Genomic DNA, 23,918 nt, shown 5'->3' with positions numbered 1-23,918 from the left:
GATAACTATCTCTCCAACAGGTCCTATTTATATCACAGGCATGGTATAAGTCTTTAGAATGTACAATTATGGTGCTATTTGTTTTGCAGATATGCAGGAGGTCCATCATTGTGGGGTCTGACAATGTCTTGTATGCCAGGCAAAGGTCCTGTAGGAAGCAGTATATAGGGAGAGGGTTTTGAGGAGGTCTGCATAGGACATGCTATTTATGCTATGTATTTTTTTTAGTGAGGAGACTGTGGATGTTTCAGTTGTTGAATGTCTCTGGTTAGCTACATACCAAAGTGGGCACTTTACTTAGTGATACAGCTGATGAATGCCGAATACAGTAGAACAATGACCTCCTTGGACCTAGATGCCATACCTTTGTTCATAAACTGCACAACATAGAATGATTTCTCTCTACTGTATAAGCATGGTCAAAGGCTAGATTACTGTTGATGTGTGTCCCCAAGTCCCTGAATACTAGGTTGACTATTAGGTGTGTTGTCAAAATGATAGTTACCATGAGAGGATGACTTCCCAAAGGATACTATTATACATTTCTTGGCATTTAGTTTTAGTCCATGTCTCTGACACAAATTATATGTGTGTGACAGCTCTTCTTGGAGAACATTACAGGCAGTAGGGGATTCTATGACTGCTCCTAGTTTGCAATCATCTGCAAATTTGGTCAGCCAGAGGCCCTTGACATTGGTCTTGATTTCAGAGAAGTTAATGCTAAAAAGGAGTGGTCCCAGCACCTGTTCCCTAGTGGTAGCAGAAAGAGTTATATTTTATGGTATTTCTGGAGGGGACATTGAGGGGGAGACAGAGCAGTAAAGTTGGAGCTAAATTTGTCTGCCAGTTGGTTTGCTGTATCTTCTGGTTCAGTACAAGTGGCTTTATTAACAATGAGCTCTGCACACAATCTCATATTGCCTTTGATGTAGATAAACAATGCCTTGTGGTTGTCCCGGGCCTGGGAAGTCAAACTTACCTCAAATGTGGGTTGCTTTGGTAGACTTTTTTCCTCTGAGTTGTTTGCTTAGTTTGATGAAAGTGCTTTTATCTTGCTGGGTGCTGCACCTCCTAATGTTTGCCATGATTTTCCTCCTTTGGTTATACAGTCAATTGTTATTGTGATTCAACCAGGATGGCTTTAAAATAGGTTATATGTGAACAGTTCCATGCAGGCAGCAGTGTTCTCAGTTTATAGAGGCTTGAAATGCGGTTATCACGTAACAGTTGGAAGTTACACTCAGAGTAGTTCCTAAACATTTCAGGATTAGCTGGGGTTCCATGTTTTATTGTTACTTTAAAGGAGACTGTTTTGTGGTCAGACCCTATCAGGGAGGACACTAAGGGGAGTGCAGCACTCCCATATTGGTGAGGACCAGAATCAGTATGTTTGCACCCTTGGTCGGTGTACTGAAAATCTGGTCCAGGGAGTCTGTGTACAAAATCCATGAATTTCTGTGCTGCACGTTTGGTGCTGGACATGATTCCCAGTTAACAGTGGGGTAGTAAAAGTTGCCCAAGAATATGGTATTTGGTTGGCTGGTGAGTGTTTCCAATAAGCATATTTACATGTTATGGGTTTCTTAGGTCATATACACACACACACACACACACACACACACACACACACACACACACACACACACACACACACACACACACACACACACACACACACACACACACACACACACACACACACACACACACACACACACACACACACACACACACACACACACACACACACACACACACACACACACACACACACACACACACACACACACACACACACACACACACACACACACACACACACACACACACACACACACACACACACACACACACACAGTCACACACACACAGTCACACACACACACACACACACACACACATGGGTAGACTTACTGTGGTGACTTGGAACATTCCATCTTTCTTCCCTGTGACCTCTGCAAGTTTAGAAACCCATCCAAACTGTTTATTCATGCGGTCTATTACACTTGTGACACTAAGCATTTCCTCTTCAAATCTCTTCAAGTAGTCGTCATATTCTTTGGAAAACCTTTCACTTAGCCTCAGGGCATCTTCATACTCTGTCCTAAGAGAGTCACTAGATCTTTTTTCTGAGCAATCTATAAAGAATAAATACAGAAAACTGTTATACTTAAATGTTTTATATCAATACCGTAATGCACACATACAAATATTCTAGTTTCAGTGTTTCAAAAAGAAAAAAAATGTTTAAATACAGACAACACTACCAAGAGGTAAGTGGACAGAGTCGGGTCTACTTTGATTCACTGAAAACCCATTTCACTGAATTTCAAAACACTCACACCAAATCACTGAAAGTTCAAATCACTGAAAACCCTTCACTGAATGTGAGTACTGTTGGGCAAATAAAACATATATGCCCTTTTCTCCACTGTAGTGCAATCCTGGCGTTAGTATATATAATAGGGGGGTTGGGGGCACAGCCCCCCCTCATTGGGGGTTGTGGGGGGGCATAGCCCCCAACTGCTTTTGGTTTTATATTGTTAGCTTTCAGTGAAATGAGATTCATAAATATAAAAGCTAATTAGGTGGGGGCAACTCTCCACACCACCAATGTGGGGGGTGCCCCCCAACTCCCCAACTATATACACTAACTCCAGCATCATACTACAGTGGGGAAAAGGGCATATATGTTTTATTTGCTCAACAGTACTTACATTCAATGAAATGTGATTCAGTGAAATGAGTTTTCAGTGATTTGAGCTTTCAGCGATTTTGAGGGTGAATTGAAATTCAGTGAAATTAATTTTCAGTGAATCAAAGTAGACCCACAATGTTATTTATCCATATATTCTATAGGAAAACGCAGTATAAATAATAGTGATTTAATAATGTTCATATTTCGTCTTTTGAGGTTCTTTTCCATTAATTGCCTTACAGAGCCATGTATTATAGTGCATCACAGGTTTGCTATAAATGTGTTATTTAGGACAAATCATTCACTACAAAAATCACATAATTTCACATACCTAGTTTGCCAACTGTTTGACATCATTTCAAAGCAAAACTTTTTCCATGTTCTTCATCATAAATTTAGTTTCTTACAAGTCTGGCAGTTAATGCAGAGGACTAATATTGCTTGTTAGTCTTGGCATTGATAGGTTGTAACCTGCTAACAATCCTCTTCTTGTAGTCCAGGCTTTGATTCTGTCAGCCTCCATACTGCTTAACATGCAGCAGCTATCAGTCTAACCTCTAATGCCAGGTGTCTCCTGCTGTTGCTGTCTTGTCTCAGATTGGTAATCATACCTGTCAGCTGTACAGATTTTCACATAATGTCCAGACTTTTGTTTCATATTTTTGGTCTGTTTGTCATATAATTGTGGTTTTCTGGCAAATCATTGAGGATTAAAATTAGAAAATAAAGTCAAAGTAAACAGCAAAATTCCTCTTCCTGAGTAGCGCCCTTTAGCGCCGTAACTAAATGCAAAATGTCGTTATGGCATACAGTAGCAGCTTGCCAGTAATAGCAGCTATTGAGGCTACCCGATTTAGCATTTATATATGTTCTCACGAGTGTCATACAGTGAAGTGTGAGACCACTTCCTTCACTTCTTTATACGCTCTTAGCTGTGTCAGTTAGCTTCACTTACATTGACTGTCCACCTCAAATTCATTCTTAAAGCACAGCTTTCTGTCCATCTGCACCACATGTCTCTGCTTAGCTGTTCATGTTTATTTTGCACTGTGGTATACTGTCTCCCTTTCCATACTGTCTCCCTTTACATACAGCATGACTTATCTGTTTCCTTGAAAAACATTAATGTGTAGCCCAGCCAGACTAAGATACAGGCCAGATATTGTGCTGCAAACTGAACACACTTTGTGGCATGAAAATGCATGGTGATCTCTGAAAGTGCTCATAAGTAAATGTACAATGTGGCGAAGTTTGTCTGAATTGTACTAGCTATGTGGTTTTCTGTGGTCACTTTCTTATCAGCCGACCTCTCATGTAGACAAACATTAATAAGTGTGTTTGAGAGAAAGAATGTGTGTGTGTGTGTGTGTGTGTGTGTGTGTGTGTGTGTGTGTGTGTGTGTGTGTGTGTGTGTGAGTGTGTGTGTGTGTGTGTGTGTGTGTGTGTGTGTGTGTGTGTGTGTGTGTGTGTGTGTGTGTGTGTGTGTGTGGGGGGCACTGTACATTAGTGTTGCGTGAAGCAGGATTTTAACAGGAGGGAGAGTACTACATCGCAGCCCAAACTGACAGCAGCAGTAAGCATTTCAGCCAATTGACAAGTGGCCATACATGTTGTGACAGACTCTTAATGCCTTATGGCTTGTATGCGCAGATCGTAATGGTGACATTTCCCTTTTCAGATAACACCTTCTGTTTCGGTGTAACATTATGAATTAGAGAAACTTCAAAAATCTGTTTGCAATAATTCGTTAAGTACCCAAAAATCTTTCAAAAGCTAATACACCAACGGCTGTTTAAATATAAACAACTACAGGCTTCTATTTGGTCATCATCATGGTTTTGTTCAGTAGTCTCCAGCCCTTCTCAGTCACTAAATCCATTTACACTAGCATTAATAATGGTCTTATCACTGCTGGGGGTTTTGTTGACATGACACATGCTTTGATGCAGTTAATCTTCTCCAAAACTGCAAAATCTAAACTTTGCAGCTAATACTATACTTTGGTTCAAACAATATTTACCAGATACGGCCTTCCAAATATATTCTTATAACTTTTACCTGCAAAAGGAACACTCAGTACGGGCTTTCAGCAAGGCTCTGTCACAGACCCTCTTCTTTTGTCTGTATTTATTAATGACATTACACTAGAATTACCCATATGCAACTTAGTTATGTGTGTTGAGGATATCCTGTTACTCAAGGCTAACAAAATGCACTAAGCGCTACAAGATAAAGTACAAACACAATCCCCTGACATCTTAAATTGGTTAAACTCAAATTTTTACTTAAAAGCACTATGACAAATTTCATGACTTCCTCTACAGTTCAGAAGATTAACACTACCTACTATAAGCATTAAGGTTTCAAAAGGGAGTGCCATGCCTAATGTTAACCAATAAGAAATACCTACAGTAGTTGCTGCATTAGACTCACTCCTAAACCTTAATACACACACACACTGAATACATAGCCAGTAAAGTACTGACAAAAATTGTATTATCGTATCTCTCACCTTCTTACCCCAACTGAACATATGGCCATAGTCAAAAACATTCTGATACCAAAGACTGAATATGCTATACCTTATATCTCCCTTCATTCAGCTAATAATACTCAAAAAGTACAAGTAGCAGAAGAGATACTCAGATTTGCCTTTCTAGCAGACAGAAATCACCACCACTGTAACTTATTAGAAAAAACGCTTTGGATTCCTGTTACTAAGAGACTCATTTTTGATTAATACACTATTTCAAATTTTTATTGTCCTCTAGCCAGAAGAATGCTGCAAATTAGAGAAGCAAATTACTCCCTTAGAAACAGCCAAGAATATAGCTGCACTCTAGTCAGCCCTAGATTCAAACTAGACATTGGAGAAAAAGCTTTCGCCAGAACAGGGCCAGACATGCAGAGCTATCGACCATCAGAAATAAAAAAAAAAACAATAGCACTGCACTATCGCTGACAAATATGTTAGGGAATCCCTTCAGTTGGATTGTAAATGCACCTGTCTTTGTGATTCTGGCCAGCCCATTCAGCTTTACCACTACATTGCACTGCTTCATTTTGGTGGCTAACATAGCTCATTTATGCTAATCTATACTCATTTTGTTTACAATTTTATTTACGGATTTAATATTTTTATAGTAAGTGATTATCTCTACTTCTACTCTACTACCATATCTTACTATATAGCTTGCAAACTTTACTGCTTTGCCTTTTGCCTGCAGCCCTTCACCACTGATTAACTGTTATGCCTTCCTGATGAACTTTGTACCCAGGCCATGAATGAAAAGGGTTGGTACACCAGTTCACATACCCAGTTATCAAACTGTAAATAGATAAATAAACCTCTACTGTGTGCATCTCAGCAAGCTAATTAACCAGGCAACGCTCCAGAACTACCCCTGAAAAATGCAACACGTGTCTAATGGGCTTCCCTATCAACAAAGAAAGAAACAGTGCTTTGTGCAATATTTCAGTTTATTTCAGATATCCTAACAGGCAAAGACCTTTTGTGTTAGCCTGTACCTCAGAGAATTAGATACCAAACAGGAGAGAACCCAGGACTAAACCCTGTGGTACTTCACTTGTCACTGGTCTGTCAGTGAGCCAGTTGGCAAACCATCTTGTGACACAGGGATTTATACCTAGTTTAGTGAGTTTATCTATAACTCCAGAGTGGGGGATGGAGTTGAAAGCCTTGGCGAGAGCTAGATAGGCTGTGTGAACCATCTTATCCTCGTCTACTGCTTTGGTGACTGCTTCAAAGACGTCTATCAGGTTTAGGAGACATGCTCTACCTTTTACAAACCCAAACTGGGTGGGTTCCAGAGTTTGGAAATTACCAATATCTTTGTTTATAAGTTCCATGATGATACATTCCTTGGCCTTGCAGACCAGGCTCATCAGACTAATGCGGCAGTAGTTCCTGGGGTCCATGGTGGCTCCCCCTTTGTGGAGTGGGATAACCATTGCTGTGCACCATTCAGTGGGCACAAAGCCTGAGGTGAGGCTATGACTGAACATGGTACTTAGGTGGGTGCCTGTTCGTTCTGTAGTTCGTGTAGAACGCAGCCCGGGATGTTGTCAGATCCCATGGATGCTGTGTTCTTGGCTTTGGAGAGTGTGTTTTTTACCTATGCAGCCATGTTTACAGGAACTTTGCATTCTTCTGGTATAGAGATGTGCCCTTTAGGGGGTGAGAGGGGGGTAAAGTTAGCACTGAACCTATCTGCCAGGATGTTGGCAATATCAATTGGTTCTGTATATTTAGTGCCATTGTGCTGTAACTCAGAGCAGATATGAGATTATTATATATTGAGATTCTTGACATAGCTATAGAATGCTTTGTTGTCTTTAGAATCAGTGGCGATTTTGTTTTCGTAACTAGCTTTGGAGGATTTTATGAGGGATTTCAGCTTCTTACTGAGGCTGACCAGGGTGTTCCTCCAATCATGGGATTTTACTCTTTTTTGCAACAGTTTCTTTCTTCTGTTGTAGAGTTTGTTTATGGCAGGGGACCACCAGATTGGCTTCCTTTTTTGGAGGATAGCATCTTGGTTCTGTTAGGGATAACATGATCCATGCACTCATGTAAGTGCTTATAAAGTGCATTTGTGCAGGATTCAGTCATGCCGCTATTGTCTGTCTGCACGGGTGTCGTGATGTTTGCCACTTGTGTCTTAATAAGCGCAAAGTTGGCTTTGGAGAAATTTTTTATGGTGGTTTCCCTAATGGGGGTGGGGGGTGGGGGTGGGATGTGGATGTCTAGGGTGATAAGCTTGTGGTCGGATCTGACCAAGGAGGAATTGATCTCTAGTGTGGAATACCAGTCATCCATGTTGGTAATGACCAGGTTTAGGATATTGTTGCCCCTGGTGGGGGTGTGGATAAGTTGATCCAAGGCACTGGAATTTATGAATTCCAGAAAATGTTGAGCAAAAGAGTTGGTACATGACTAGTTTTCCCAGTTAATGGTGAGATAGTTGAAATCGCCCGTTATTAGGGTATTGGGCTGTACCCTAATATTTTCCAGTGTATCAAGAAATGAGGAGTGGGAATCCTGGGGCATGGTGGGAGATCTGTAGCAAGCTACTATTTGGATTGCGGTCTTGCCCAGAGTTAGCTGCACTTGGATAATCACAATGCATTATGCTGAGCATCGAGGTATGGATATCCTTAATGAATATGGACACACCTCCATCTTTAGTGTTTCAGTCCAGGTTAGGTGGCCGAAAGGTGTGGTATGAATTAGAGCCTGGTAATGCAGGGGTGCTCACTGGAGCCTTGAATCAGGTCTCTGTCACTGCACAGATGTTGATGTTCTCCATTTTAAGGAGTGCTCCGAGGGAATGCATTTTGAGGTTTAGACTTCTAGCACTGAGTAGCATTACCCTCAGATTTTGCTTGCTTGTACCTGTTACGGTGGTGAATTTGTCATTTGAACCTTGCCTAAAAAAGGCAATATAGGGGTGGCAAGAGCCTTAACCAGTATCCGGAATCTCAAGGGCGACAGGTGCAGGCCACCTCTGGCAAAGCATCGTGGTCTGTTGATCATGCCATCCCAGGCAGACAGATGCTAGATCCCCTTAGAATGACACCAGAAGCTTATGGTCTAATTCACCATTATGGCACTGAGCTGGTGCCCAAGTCTACCATGTTTGTTAGGTTTACTAATAACAGTTGGTGCAGAGTTAAGGCTGTGAGCTGTGTTCCTGAGGTACAGTTCATAAGTACTAGGCTAAATGCCTGTGCAAACCATTTTAAGCCTGGTCAATTTCCCTTCAAAGATGAAAATCAAGCCCCGTAACCTGTGTCTGTAAGATAAACACCTTAGCCAACCTTAGCCATTATGCCAACCCCCAAATCCAACAGGCTTTGATTCCCCCAGTCCTCATTTGTCACTACTCTTGGTTCACCCCTGAAAATGTACTGTGTCCAGTGAGCTGACCTTTTAACAAATGAGTATTATTATTAAATTAAAAGTTTGATTAACCTAGTAATATCAGTCTAGTCTTTGGAGAATGATGGATGCTTAAATATAAGAACAGTATATGCATAGTGTGATATTGGAAACATATGCTATAAAAACCCACTACCATCACTGCCGTAAGCTATCCATTCTACCCTCAGGCCTGCACAGCTCCAGGCCTTTAACAAGATTCAGTACTAATAAGGCAGCTCCTTCACTCCATTCACTGTCTACCCCAATCTGAAGACTGTACTGTGCCAGGCTTCTGCCAAGAGTTAGAAAGTCATTCTTACAGAGCCTACTTCCCAACTCCCCAAGACAGAAGTGCCTGACATTACCAAGTATTGTTGTTATGTACCAGGTGGCTGTATTAGCACCTTAGCCACTAGCAGAATTTGAAAAAAATGATGGTGTAGTCACAAATTCAAGTCCAATGGTACACACTCAAGTCTACAGTGCTTGTTAAAAAGTTGGGTTCCTATCACGTTGTCGAACTTTTAAAAGTTCAAACATCACATGGTTGACACCATATGATCGAACTTTTAAAAGTTTGAACGTTTCAACGGAGATCTTCCTACAGTGCGGCAATGGAATTTTTCCATTGTCTGCACTGTAGTGTGATCTCAGAGTTGATATATTTAAAGAGTGGGGGGTGCCCCCCTGGTTAAGCTTTCAGGTAGGTTTTTTTCTGTTTTTTAATTTTTTTTGTTTTTTTTTTCAATCTTTTAAGAGTTTGAATATATGGTCTCGACCATATGGTGTTCGAACTTTTAAAAGTTTGACTACCTGATATAGACCCTAAAAACTTTACTATGTTTGCAAGACAACTGCTGCATACACATGTACTACTATTAGCCTTGTAAACTGTAAGCATATTATTTCAAAATGTGTCATAATTGTTAGGGCCCAATCTCTCTCACATAAAGAATGACTTTATTAAAATAATACTAACTGAAAAAAGAAAAACTGTAAGCCATTTTATTAAATTTAAAATTAAAAAGATTGTTACATGTGAATTTTCACAATATCCCAAATGTTTATCCTACATTTTCATTTCAAGCCACTGTACATAATTCCGTTTGACTCTTGTATCAACCCCCAGGACTAAAACAGCTAATTAAAAAGATGGAAAACAGTCAGAAAACAATGTACCTAATGCCATGTAATACTTCACAGCAAAACTGTTTAGTCTATGTGTGTGTGTGTGTGTGTGTGTGTGTGTGTGTGTGTGTGTGTGTGTGTGTGTGTGTGTGTGTGTGCGTGTGTGCGTGTGTGTGCGTGTGTGTGTGTGTGTGTGTGTGTGTGTGTGTGTGTGTGTGTGTGTGTGTGTGCGCGTATGTATATATGTTATGCATCTGTGTGTGTTCTTGCATGTACATTATGATATATACTGCATATATATGTGTACAGACTATTTAAATGGACCTCCCCAAATACACTTGATAACCTATGACAAAAAGTGAAAGTGAAGATGGGAGCATTATATCACTAATACAATATAGCAACAAGAAGCAGAATGCTGGAGTTTAATGAGGAAACATTACTATAACCATCATGTTTGCTATGGAGGACAAGCCTGCATGCACCTTTCAAATGACAGGTTGTGCATCGCCCATCCTGTAGGTTATAAGTGTGATACTGAAATCCTTTCACTCAGTGTATCATGCCGTCCCCAGTTCTGTGTGACTTTGGAGTAAGAATAATTAAATAACAGGATAGCCTAGCCATTGAATTTGCAGGTGGCTCACCCTCCTGTAAAACTGCTTACTTACAGGCAGTTCCAATGTTTCACTCTATTCATATAGCTGAAGGGACTTATATTTTACAGTTCAAATAATGTATGGAAGTTGACCACGTATTCATTCTCTGTGAACATATACATACACACGCAGACACATCTATCTGCATGCACACACAGACACACACATATATATATATATATATATATATATATATATATATATATATAGATATATATAGATATATATATATATATAGATATATATGTGTGTGTGTGTGTGTGTGTCTGTGTGTGTGGGTCTACCTGATAATATCAAAAGCTGATATCATCGAAGACATCAACACAACATCCACGAAAACCCACTTCATTGGCAAACTGGATGAGCAAAATCCTTCCCTGGGTAAGTACTAAGTCACCTAAACACACATAAAACCAACACTAGAACACTCAAAACCCACCCTATGCCCCCCACACCCTGCCAATGGGGGGGGGGCTGTGCCCCCCCATTAAATATACAAACTCCGAGATCGCACTACAGTTTGGGAAAGAGCAACGTTCACCTTCATGGCCAACAGGTTACTTACCTGGGAATGATTTTGTTCATCCGGTTGACTGATAAAGTGGGTTTTTGGGGTCTATATTATAAACGCGAAAGTTTAATAATTTGAATGCATAAACATCGAATGACTGTATGCATCAAACTATTAAATGATCGAACACCTATAAAAATATTTTTAGGATAAAAAAAAACTAACGAGTGTAGGCAGGGGCAAGCCCCCTGCTACTTAAATATACCAACTCCAAGATCGTGCTACAGTGTAGGAAAGGGAATCTTCCCTTTCCGCTCCATACTCTGTTAAAGTGCGATCTCGGTGTTGGTATATTTAAGTAGCGGGGGTGTGGGGGTGCAGGCGGTCTTGCCCCCCCTGCCTAAACACCCTTTAATTTTTTTTTTTTTTTTTTTTTACAGGGTATATTAGAATTTCGATGGTTTAATGTTTCTATCACTAAAGTTTGATATTTAGTGATTCGAAGCATTAAACCTTCGAGATTCTAATACAGACCCAGCTTTCGTGGATGTCATCTACGATGAATCCGATTTCGGCGATGTCATCTTTCGATATTCTCTGGATGACCCATATACATATATAGGGAATGTTGACTGCTTTGTAGAGTAGCTAGATATACTACAAGCAAAATGCCAACAGAGCATTTATTAGAATACATGTACGTGTACCAGTGTGGTAGTGTATACTGGGTATGTATGTATGGGACAGACTTGAGTGTATGGCTGATTTAAGTATTTTAGAAAGTGGGTTGGTATGAAACAAAATGTGAGTGGTTATTATGCACATGAAATCACTGCCAGTACAGTTTCGTAATGTGCACTGGACATGGTTACCTTCTTTGTTAAGATTACTTCCTTGTTTATGTTTGAGTGACCATGGAGTTGATCTATAAGTTCAGGAAGTATGGGACCAAGAGGGTGGAGGGAGGTTTGGCCCTGCAAAAAGTACTTTGTTTGGGATTTTTGTGAGAGGTAAATGCTTTTCCATCAGTATTTCAGGTTTTATGCATTGGTGCTTTTTGCTGCTGGATTTTTGTGCCGTTGTTACTTTTTTTGGTTATTTGATGTTTGGGATTTTTGTAGTTTAATATATGTACACACACGTGCAAAGTGATTCACATACACACCCACCATTGCATTGCATATCTGACACTTTCCCTGCTGAAGACTTGCTTTCATCTACATTACACATTAAAGAAATGTGACTGATCAAACAAGTTCCTCCATTTGAACTATAAACTGTATTTTGGTGATACACTAAAGAAGCTCTGTAGAGAGTGAAACATGGTTTGCCATTTTTCCTGGTGTGTGCTATATTACTAAATGAACCTATTATAGTCCTTCAAAGATGCTGTTGTTTTGGTTTATTTCTAGTTGATAATTGAGTGTGTGGACGGTGGGAAAGAGGGGCTGAGGATGGGTACGTCTGTGTGTGTGTGTGTGTGTTGTGTAATTCTGTGTGTGTATATATATATATATATATATATATATATATATATATATATATATAGATAGATAGATAAATAATATATATATATATATATATATATATATATATGAGAGAGAGAGATGAATATGGACACATACACACACAGGAGCATATATAATTTCTTAACCATGTCCTTCTTTGACCTCTTTTAGTTATAATACACCAAAGCAAGTATATATATGTGTGCGCAGGCGTGTTTGTGTGTGTGTGTGTGTGTGTGTGTGTGTGTGTGTGTGTGTGTGTGTGTGTGTGTGTGTGTGTGTGTGTGTATGTGTGTGTATATAAGTGTGTGACTGTATGTGAAAAAAAAAAGCAGTACACGGATAAGCCTTTGAGGTACACATCCAAAAACAACACGACACAATACAAGTTACAAAGGACAAACAGCACCACCATAATTTTTCTGGTAGGAAATTTATTGTAATAGCCACCACCAAAAGTAACCCAGCTTCTTTAGTGCATATCAAAAACAAGATAATGGTCAATTGAAACAGAACAAGGGTTGGGATATATGACCCTTTATGAGACCAATGAAGAATCACCTATTTTATTTACTTATTTGACATCTGTTTACCAGGATAGTCTGAATGGGCATGAATCCCATTTTCAGCAGAGTCCTGGAGAGAAAAGCTCCACCGTCAAAGTTTAATGAAACAGCATAATATTATCCCACAAAGTGCAGTATTGACTATGAGAGTCAACATACAGGATAAATAAAGTCAAATCAGTAGAACATACAGTGAATATTGAAAATGAATGATACGACATTAAACACCAAGTGAAATACTATCAATAATGATAATCAATGATAAAGATGCTAAACTTGTAAAATATGGGTAAAAGACTGAAATAAAGGTGATAGATTTTATAGCTGGGGAGAGATTAGAAAATGGAGTTAAAGTAGGGAGCCACAGGAGAAGTAACTGGAGATTTGGCAAATTAGAGAAGAGAGAAAGGAAAGTGGAAAAAACAAGGGAAAGAAAAGGAAGTAATAAAGGGTAGTGTCAGCCTGGTGTAAGACGTGTACAAAGCCAAGAGTTAAGGAGGAATTTCTTTAAAGATTATTTAAATATGTCACTACAACGCATTGCTCTAATATCTGTAGGAATAATGTTCCAGATATGGCCACAGAGTAGGAATATCGGCATTGAATTATAGATTTGTTTTGTTTATAGATTTCAAGGAGGTATGCTAAGAGTGTTTTGGAGGTGAAGAGAGTGTCGGATAGAGTGACGTTTATGAAGCTGGAAATTGATGGTGTAATGATGAATGTTGTTAGTGCATATGCTCCACAAGTTGGGTGTGCAATGAATGAGAAAGAAAAATTTTAGGTGAGTTGGATGAAGTGGTGATGACTGTACCCAAGGGTGAGAGACTGGTGATTGGAGCAGATTTCAATGGGCATGTTGGTGAAGGGAACAGAGGGGATGAGGAAGTGATGGGTAGGTATGGTGCTAAGCAAAGGAATGCAGAAGGTCAGATGGTAGTTGATTTTGCGAAAAGGATGGATATGGCTGTGATGAATATGTATTTTAACAAGAGGGAGGAGCATAGGGTGACATACAAGAGTGGATGAAGATGCACACAGGTGGATTATATCTTATGTAGAAGGGCCAGTCTGAAGCAGATTGGAGACTGTAAAGTGGTGGCAGGGGAAAGTGTAGTTAGGCAGCATAGGATGGTGGTTTGTAGGAGATGTTGGTGATCAAGAAGAGGAGGATGAGTGTGAGGGCAGCACCAAGGATCAAATGGTGGAAATTGAAAAAGGGTAATTGTGAGGTGATGTTCAGGGAAGAGTTAAGACAGGCACTGGGTGGCAGTGAAGAGTTACTGAATAGCTGGGTAACTACAGCAGAGCTAGTAAGAGAGATGGCTAAAAAGGTGCTTGGTGTGACATCTGGAAAGAGGAAGGAGGACAAGGAGACCTGGTGGTGGAATGAAGAAGTACAGGAGAGTATACAGAGAAAGAGGTTGGTGAAGAAGAAGTGGGATTGTCAAAGAGATGAAGAAAGTAGACAAGAGTATAAGGAGATGAGGTGCAAGGCAAAGAGAGAGGTGGCAAAGGCTAAGGATAAGGCGTATGAAGAGTTGTATAAAAGGTTGCACAATAAGGAGGGAGAAAAGGACCTGTACCGATTGGCTAGACAGAGGGACAGAGCTAGTAAAGATGTGCAGCAGGTAATAGTGATAAAGGATAATGAGGGAAATGTACTCACAAGCAAGGAGAGTGTGTTGCGCAAATGGAAAAAGTAAATTGAGGGGTTGGTGAATGAAGAGAATGAGAGGGAGAGAAGGTTGGATGATGTGTAGATAGTGAATCATGAAGTGCAGTGGATTAGCAAGGAGGAAGTAAGGATAGCTATGAAGAGGATGAAGAATGGAAAGGCTGTTGGTCCAGATGACATACCTGTGGAAGCATGGAGGTGTTTAGGTGAAATGGCAGTGGAGTTTTTAACTAGATTGTTTAATGAAATCTTGGAAAGTGAGAGGATGCCTGAGGAATGGAGAAAAAGTGTTTTGGTACCAATTTTTAAGAATAATGGTGATGTGTAGAGCTGTAGTAACTACAGAGGGACTAAACTGATCAGTCACAGCATGAAGTTATGGGAAAGAGTAGTGAAAGCTAGGTTAAGAAGGGAGGTGATGATTAGTGATCAGCAGTATGGTTTCATGCCAGGAAAAAGCACTACAGATGCAATGTTTGCTCTGAGAGTGTTGATAGAGAAGTACAGAGAAGGTCAGAAGGAGTTGCATTGTGTCTTTGTGGATTTAGAGAAAGCATATGACAGGGTGCCTAGAGAGGAGTTTGTGGTACTGTATGAGGAAGTCAGGAGTGTCAGAGAAGTATGTACGAGTGGTACAGGATATGTACGAGGGTAGTGTGACAGCGGTGAGGTCTGCGGTGGGACTGTATGAGGAAGTCAGGAGTGTCAGAGAAGTATGTACGAGTGGTACAGGATATGTACGAGGGTAGTGTGACAGTGGTGAGGTCTGCGGTGGGAGTGATGGATGCGTTTAAGGTGGAGCTGGGATTACATCAAGGATCAGCTCTGAGCCTTTTCTTATTTGCAATGGTGATGGACAGGTTGACAGATGAGATCAGACAGGAGTCCCCGTGGACTATGATGTTTGCAGATGACATTGTGATCTGTAGTGAGAGTAGGGAACAGGTGGAGGAGACCCTGTAGAGGTGGAGATATGCTCTAGAGAGAAGAGGAATGAAGGTCAGCAAGACTAAGACAGAATATATGTGTGTGAATGAGAGGGAGGATAGAGGAATGGTGAGGATGCAGGGAGTACAGGTGGCGAAGGTGGATGAGTTTAAGTACTTGGGCTCAACAGTTCAGAGTAATGGTGAGTATGGAAGAGAGGTGAATAAGAGGGTACAGGCAGTATGAAGGGGGTGGAGAAGAGTGTCAGGAGTGATTTGTGACAGACAAGTACCAGTAAGAGTGAAAGGAAAGGTCTACAAGAGGGTAGTGAGACCAGCTATGTTATATGGGTTGGAGACAGTGGCATTGACAAAAAGGCAGGAGTCAGAGCTTGATGTGACAGAGCTGAAGATGTTAAGATTTGCACTGGGTGTGATGAGGATGGACAGGATTAGGAATACGTATATTAGAGGGTCAGCCCAGGTTGGAAGGTTTGGAGACAAGGCCAGAGAGGCAAGATTACATTGGTTTGGACATGTGCTGAGGAGGGATGCAGAGTATATTGGGAAAAAGATGCTAAGGATGAAGCTGCCAGGTAACAGGAAAAGAGGAAGGCCTAAGATAAGGTTTATGGATGTGGTGAGAGAGGACATGCAGGTGGTTGGTGTGACAGAGCAAGATGTAGAGGACAGGAAGAAATGTAAACAGTTGATCTGCTGTGGCGAACCCTAACGGGAGCAGCCGAAAGAAGAAGAAGATTTCAAGGAGGTACTTCTCAGATAAGCAAAGAAGGTGACTGAGGAGGTAGTAATTAGGATTGGTGCTGGTTGCTGGGCAGGATAAGGATTTATATACCATCATATGAGCAAGGGGGATTTGACTGAACTTACGAGAGTGAGGTAACTCGAGCCAGTTTAAATATCTGAGGGCAGAGCAATAATGGGAGTTATATGTCTCATTTGCTGCATATCTAGCTACTTTGTTGTAGCAAAGCTCAAGTTTTGATCTTAGGGAGATCTGAATACTGGACAGAATGTGTGAGGCATACAGAATTGAAGGACGGGGGTATGCTTTGGCTAGAGTAACTGTTGAGGAGTTGGTAAGGAATCATTTTGATCTATAGAGCATGCCCAGTTTTTGGTGTGTTATTTTTATGCCATTTTGAATATGAAGTAATAATGTTTCTTATCAGGAGTAACTTGTTTTTTTGTCATGTTTCGAAGGTGTTTGTAGGATTATAGTTCAGCAGCATATGAATTGTGTCCAGTATGCTGAACTTGTATTCATTACTAATTAGGAGAGACAGAAAGGCTATAGGATGGGTGCACAGGATGCAATGTGAAAAACTGATGGTATCATACCTTTTGACCTCTTATTACAAGAAATCTGGACAAAGCCTAAAATAATGGGGGAACAAATGCCCTAAATCTGCTCTTATAAACTTAGAACGTATTAGAATAATAAGCTTTGTATTGGTGTGCATTTTGTGAAGGATATGAAAGTCTGAAATTCAAATGCCTGACATTATACAGAGACTTCATTCCTCAATGATTTGCCTGAAAAACACAAATTTTATGAGAAACAGACCAAAAAATACAAGGCAAAAATCTGGACATTCTATGAAAATCTGAGCCACAAGGACTGAGGAAGGAGTTAAGGCCATCTGATGAAGTCGATGGGTAGTCGCTTTAAGTTGGTCCTGAGAAAGAATTTTTATTGAAAGTTAGTTGTGGACCCTTGAAAGGGTGGCCACAGTGGTGCAGCGATTAGCTTTGCCACCTCACAGCAACAGGATCTCTGGTTCGATTCTCGGCTGAGGGTGCCCTCTGTGTGGAGTCTGCATGTCCTCCCTGTGATCGCGTGGGTTTCCTCCAGTTGCTCCAGTTTCCTCCCACATCCCAAAGACATGCTGTAGGTGGATTGGACACTCTAAATTGGCCCTAGGTGTGGGTGCGTGCTTTCTGTGGAAGGTATGGCATGGGGCTGGCAACTCGACACCGTAAAAACTCCACTGCCAATCATGAGCGGACAGGTGATCCGCTTTGGCGACCCCTAACCGGGAAAAGCCGAAAGATGAAGAAGTTGTGGACCCTTGAAACAGGCTGCTTGACTATGTGGTGGCTATAAATTTGCAGGGAATTTCAAGAGGGTATTGTACAGTTGGAAAAGCTTAGCTAAGCCATGTAGGAGGAGGCAGTATTTACATACTGGACACACTTCAATGGTCAGAATAGACTGCATTTCTACTGCCACCATGTTATGCAAAGTAACTGCGATTGTGCAATGATAACTCAGCTGTTAAGGGAAAAGAAACAAAAAAATCATAACATCTGATCAGTTATTTGCTTTGCTTATAAAAGAAAGAAGCATGCATGTAACAAATTATACTTTAATAAAGTGCCTTCACCACCACACCGACATTCCATAAAACATATACAATATGCTGTCATCATCCATTATGTCACTTTCTATATGCAGCTATCACTTTTGCTATTTTAAAATTGTCTTGGCCAGTGAAATATATGAAACTAGCCTGTTCATCTGGGCACACATTCGCAAGACACTAAGCTAGCCACCAAATCTGTAAGCAGGGAAGTTGGCAAATAATCCTTTCTCAGCTATCCATGAAATGGGAGTTGCCCTTACAGAATGTAGAAGATTTGTAATAATGCTGTTACAGTTCTGCTGTAGTAACTGTCCAGCTATCAAAACCAATAGCTATTCAGTGCACAGACTCTTGCAGTAACATGGATTACATTACATAGTTCATGTTTTGGATTTAACTTTGTACCCTTACACTGCAGTTCTATTCCACTGACTACATAATGTATGCAGGTGAGACTAGTTAAGGTTCTTTCATTACTAGTTAGTGTGCTAGAGCTAGTAAATACAGCATTTTGTAAAACTGCTTTTATATCAGGTACATATCATCTGAGGATGGAGAAAGAACAGAGTAAGTCTGATGTTACCATCTGCAGGGAGAACAACTGCTTTTCAATTAGAGCATACAATGAAGTCGGTGAGTAGATAACAGATGGCTTTATGTTGTTACTCTCTTTCTCAAATATCAGTTGTTGTAGGTTGTAACTCATACACCTTTACATTAAAATGCCTAATTTCTATGTCTGATGTACTATAACTGTAGAAATGCCTTGTGCTATATGTCAAAAGTGTAAAATGCTATGCTTTTATTCATCTGACTTTTACTTACTAATAAAAGATAGATAAGAATGAAACAAAGACTGATATGATTTAACAATAACAATGACAGTAGATACGATGGAAGGTCCTATCTGTAGTGTTCCAAGTACGTATTCATTGAAAGCTTCTAGCAGCAGGTTAAGAAAAAATATATATTTTGCTTACCTAAAGACATAATTTCCTTGCATTTTTCACATTTTTCACTTAGCTGAAGACATCCAGCAGAGTTGCGTCGAATTTCCTTACACTGCATTTGGCCATCTTTACTTTCATTCGATGTTACTGTGTAGTTACCTAAATCATATCACGAAAAGCAATGAAATGGAACTATTTAAACTGTTTCTCTTTTTATTGATCTAAGTGTTTCTCTTTTTATTGATCTTACAATGCATGCACATATACATTGTTTTATGTGATTTGATCATGTTTTGAATATCATTATTAACATAATAATATTTATTGGAATTAAAATGTTGTTCTGTAGTAGAAATATATAAGATAGCTTATAGACTCCCTCAAGTAATTTTTTCTTTCAAAAATATAAACGTGTAATGGACATCTTAAGAAAAGTAGACTCAACTTACAAAAAAAGGTAAAGATACCATAAAGTCCACATTTTAATACCTGTTGAAAAAATTGGATCCCTGAAAAAATGCCTTTGTTTCTCCATTAGTCGTTGAGTTTGCTCAAACATCTTTCTTGTCATTTCAAACAATGGGCGGAACGGATCATACAAGTTGTGATGAAATACAGAATGATGATCTCTAATGACCCTTGATCTGTGGAATGGGAAGCCAAAGCTTTGGAAAAATGATGGAATTCTCATGAAATCGCCAAAGTCTCCAAAGAAAGACCTAAATGATGGTTGAGTGTTTTCATAGGTTTGCATGCCATTGTCAAAGATGTCATGTACTCCATTTTCAACAACAGTGTAACGGCTCTCTAGATCTTCAAATCTTCTTTCTTGTTGCTCATCTGTTTTCAACAGTGAATCAAGCTTTTGTCCATTTATGAATATAGAGATTGGGGATGTTTCATTCAGGAATTCATCTAGCTAAAGGGAGGCAAATATGACGTTTTAGAAATATGGTCTTAACTTTAGAAACTTTGTAGTTATTAAAATTATAATAAACAGCATAACCGAAACATTTTAACATAAATTAACAACTCATAATCATTTATTTGTAAAATATGAACTGAACTTTATTCCTGTTTTGTTTACATATGTAAAAGCATCAGTTCTCAAATAGCAATGCATTAGTTAATTATACACGAATATTTAAGAACTGTACTGTAACTAACTGTATCTCTTAAACAAAGAGGTGCATTTTAAAGCTTGTCTAATGCCACTAACTCTTCCAGTGGGAATAGATAAGGAAAACAAGACAGTACAAGGAGTGATGAAGTCAAGTAGCTTGGCAGTATGAATATGAATATGCCTCTGTTCTGGGCAGTAAACTATAAGGGTGCATCATCAACAAAAATATTGCACACACCTGTAAGGAACAACAAGAGAAGGCCAAATGTAAACATCAGTGATGAGGATGCAACAGAAAATTCAAAAATTCTCCACAGTCCAATTCTGCTTTATGTATCTGTCAGTCTAGCTTTATGGTTGTTAACCAGAAAAGCCTTACAAGAAATAACCCATTTACAATGGAGGTCTGGCGACAAAAGATCTACAGAAAATTCCATAATTAAGATACAGTTATAACGCAATACATGGTGCTATAGATATGAGAAAATAAACAATGCTAAGACATAAAAAATTCATTAAGCTTCTAAGTGATTTTGGTGATTTTATACTAGAAGGTTTCCAGAATTTGAAAAAAATAAACAATGAATGAAAGATGGAAGATATAAATAACATCTAGAAATAAAATTAAACGATAATGGCATATTCTAGGAAGGGTGGCGGTAATACATTTATGGGGGCCATAAACTAAAGTTAGAAGAGTTGCCTTGAAATTAATCAGACCTAAACAAATTAGCTCAGAAACATCACTGGAGTTGAATGTACATTAGGACTTTGGGATGTATAATCTCCTGGGACTTGAAGTGGGAGACCAATGTAGGGTCCATCATACAAAAGGCACAACAGTGAATGTACTTTCTGCGACTGCTGAGGAAGTTTAAGCTCCCACATGAACTGTTGCTTCAGTTCTATCCAGCAGTCATTAAGTCTGTTCTCAGCTCATCTATAAGTGTGGTTTAGATTTGTGTCTAATCATGACAAAAATAGGTTACATCGAATATTCAGCTCTGAGAAAAATATCATTGGTGCTAATCTGCCCTCCTTACAGGACATGTACTATTCCAGGTTCATGAAAAGGGCAGGTAAGGTCATCGCTGACCCTTCACATCCAGGCCACCATCTTCTTTCAACTATTACCATTGGCCAGACATTATAGGTTAATATGCACCAAAACAAGCAGATATAAGAACATTTTTTCCACAGGCCATGAAGTTCATAAATGGTTAACTCAGCTTATTAGGTTGGGGCATTCTTTTTCCCAAGCCTCCAATGATTCTGCAGTATTGTTTACATATTGTTAATACTTGTTTATTTCAAAGTTTCAGTATTTCTTGCACTGAGTTGCACGTTGTACCTTGTATGTATATGTATATGTACAGTACATGTATATGTATAGTTACATTTTTTGTCTTGTTCTTAATAGTTGCATGTATTTTGTTTGTCTTGTTCTTAATAGTTGATGTATGTCATTTATGTAATTCATACTTAGTGAGTCATTGAAACCAGAGTCAAATTCCTTGGATGTGTGCATACTTGGCCTATAAATGTGATTCTGATGGAATATTTTTACAAGGCTGACTAAAGTTGCACTTCATTAGAGGTAAACATTGGTGAGAGGTCTCAAGAAGATGACGTGAAACAAGATAATTCAAGCAAAACATCATTAAATAATACCACTACTGTACATAGAGAATCGGCTGTTTTATGAGTCTTTAAAGACAGACTTTTCCCTAGGGGACTATGGGAATAATTTGTCAGATGGAAGGTACAAGAGCATTCCAAGGTATCACAACAGTTGAAGAGAAAATAGTGTCACCAGTGTCAGTAGCTAGAATACCAAAGATCCATTCATTTAAGGCAGCTTATGATATCCTACCTTTAATACAGGGACCTGGATTTCTGGGCAAATAAAACAAGACTTTGATTGGGATGCAAACAAATCTAATCCACAGCTGAGTGTAGCTGGCTTATCCACCTCTCTTCCTCAGAGGAATAAGGCAACTGGTGTAGTTTAGAAAAACTGTTCTATTTAGTCTTCACAGATGGATAAGCATTCTTGCAGTCAAAAATGATGGTGTGTTTCGAATACCTCCACCAATCAAAACATGCCACCAGTGACATATTCAAATTAGATGTATTTTATCTCCATCAATTAAAACACCTGGCCATTCTGACTCCTTACCTCATAAAACCCTTATAACAAGGACAGAGCTCACTGCAAAACCATTAAGGTTTGACAGCAAGAATGCTCATCCAGGGATGGCCGTGGTGGTGCAGCGGTTAGCGTTGTTGCCTCACAGCACGAGGATCACTGGTTCAATCTTTGACTGGGGTGTCTTCTGTGTGGAGTCTGCATGTCCTTCTTGTGGTCATGTGGGTTTCCTCTGGGTGCTCCAGTTTCCTCCCACATCTCCAAAGACATGCTGCAAGTGGATTGGACATGCTAAAATTGGCCCTAGGCATGAGTGTGTGCATGTGTGTGCCTTCCGTGGATGGTTGGGCGCCGGGCTGGCAACTCGACACCGTAAAAACTCCACTGCCAATCATGAGTGGACAAGGTGATCCACTGTGGCGATCTCTAACCGGGAAAAGCCAAAAGAGAAAGAGAGAGAGAGAGAGAGAGAGAGAGAGAGCAAGAATGTTCATCCATCTGAGAAGACTAAATGAAACACTTTTTCTTAATCATTCAACATACCTGTTATGTTTTATCTTTATATTTTATGGTTTACATCTATATCAATGTATATTTTCTGTCTATGCTTTTACCAATGTAGATGAGTATTTTATGTACACTGCTTTATGCCTCTATGCCTAGGTTGTGGCTGAAAAGGGTCTTATACCAGCCAACCTATCCAGTTATCAGACAGTAAATAAATAAATATAATATGCATTGCTATTTAATAATGTGCATTCGCATGCCTTGGGCTCTGACATTTATTGTTCTACAACATGTAGGCAGCCCTAGCATACACTGCATATTGACTGATACAGTATCACCACCATTCCCCACAAATGATTCATTTTCATGATGGGGAGGGATTGAAGACTTGTACAGCAGCTGCCTTTTTGATTACTGCTTAAGAACACAGCCCTATAATGATTGTAAGTGGGCTTAAATTAACTTTCCTGAATATTATACTAGTTGGTTGGCTTGCCATTCCATAACTCAGCAAAATATGTTGCTAAAACAATACAGATTTTAGAGTTAAAAGTAAAGAAAAAACAATGAAGATTCCACGTAGAAAAATATTTATTCCATAAATTGTGTCTTAGCGCCTCGGCTACCACAGCCTTCAATGAGCACATAAATCATGGTGAAAATCCATTCCCTTATATACACAATAATGAGAAAAATATCAATTAATTAATCAATTAAACAAAATAACATTTAAAGAAACTCCACTCTCTCCATAGACAAAAGTACATACAAATTTCAGATAAAAAACATATATAAAAATATTAAGCAGCAAAATATCTGCTATTAAAGTAGATATTTCCAATTAATTTCTATATTTAAACCATTAGGTGATAATGTAGTATATTTTAATATAAAAATAGATTCTTTATACAGTAGCATATTTTTTTAATAACTTATAATCACCCCTTTTAACAAAAATCTGCTCTAAAATAGTAGCTTGTAGCAAATCCGCATTACTATTATGAGTTTCTAAGAAATGTAATGCAACCGAGTTTTCTGTTGCCCCCCTCCTAATGTCACGGACATGCTCCTGTAATCTAACCCTAAATTTTCTTTTGGTTTTTCCAATATAAAAAAGATTGCAAGGGCATTTGAGACAGTAAATAACCCCCTCAGTATAACAAGAAAAACATTGGTTTTGTGTA

General features: G+C 39.3%; 1 protein-coding gene across 2 annotated transcripts in view; it reads right to left on the bottom strand.

Annotated features, from left to right (window-relative positions):
- The window catches only part of CLU (clusterin), a 229,419-nt gene that overhangs the window by 136,326 nt on the left and 69,175 nt on the right, over nucleotides 1–23,918 (bottom strand). For both annotated transcript variants that reach the window (XM_044062683.1, XR_006363635.1), the window contains exons 5-7: nucleotides 19,445–19,874; nucleotides 18,986–19,114; nucleotides 1,915–2,138 (exon numbers count right to left, since the gene is read on the bottom strand). In XM_044062683.1, the coding sequence (XP_043918618.1) occupies nucleotides 1,915–2,138; nucleotides 18,986–19,114; nucleotides 19,445–19,874 (783 nt within the window). The remainder of the gene's footprint in view (nucleotides 1–1,914; nucleotides 2,139–18,985; nucleotides 19,115–19,444; nucleotides 19,875–23,918) is intronic.

Source organism: Protopterus annectens, chromosome 2.part1 (assembly GCF_019279795.1).
Source record: "Protopterus annectens isolate FY-2018-M chromosome 2.part1, PAN1.0, whole genome shotgun sequence".
Taxonomy (NCBI): domain Eukaryota; kingdom Metazoa; phylum Chordata; order Ceratodontiformes; family Protopteridae; genus Protopterus; species Protopterus annectens.
Note: the sequence above shows the minus strand (reverse complement) of the source record. Positions and strands in the feature narration are given on the sequence as shown.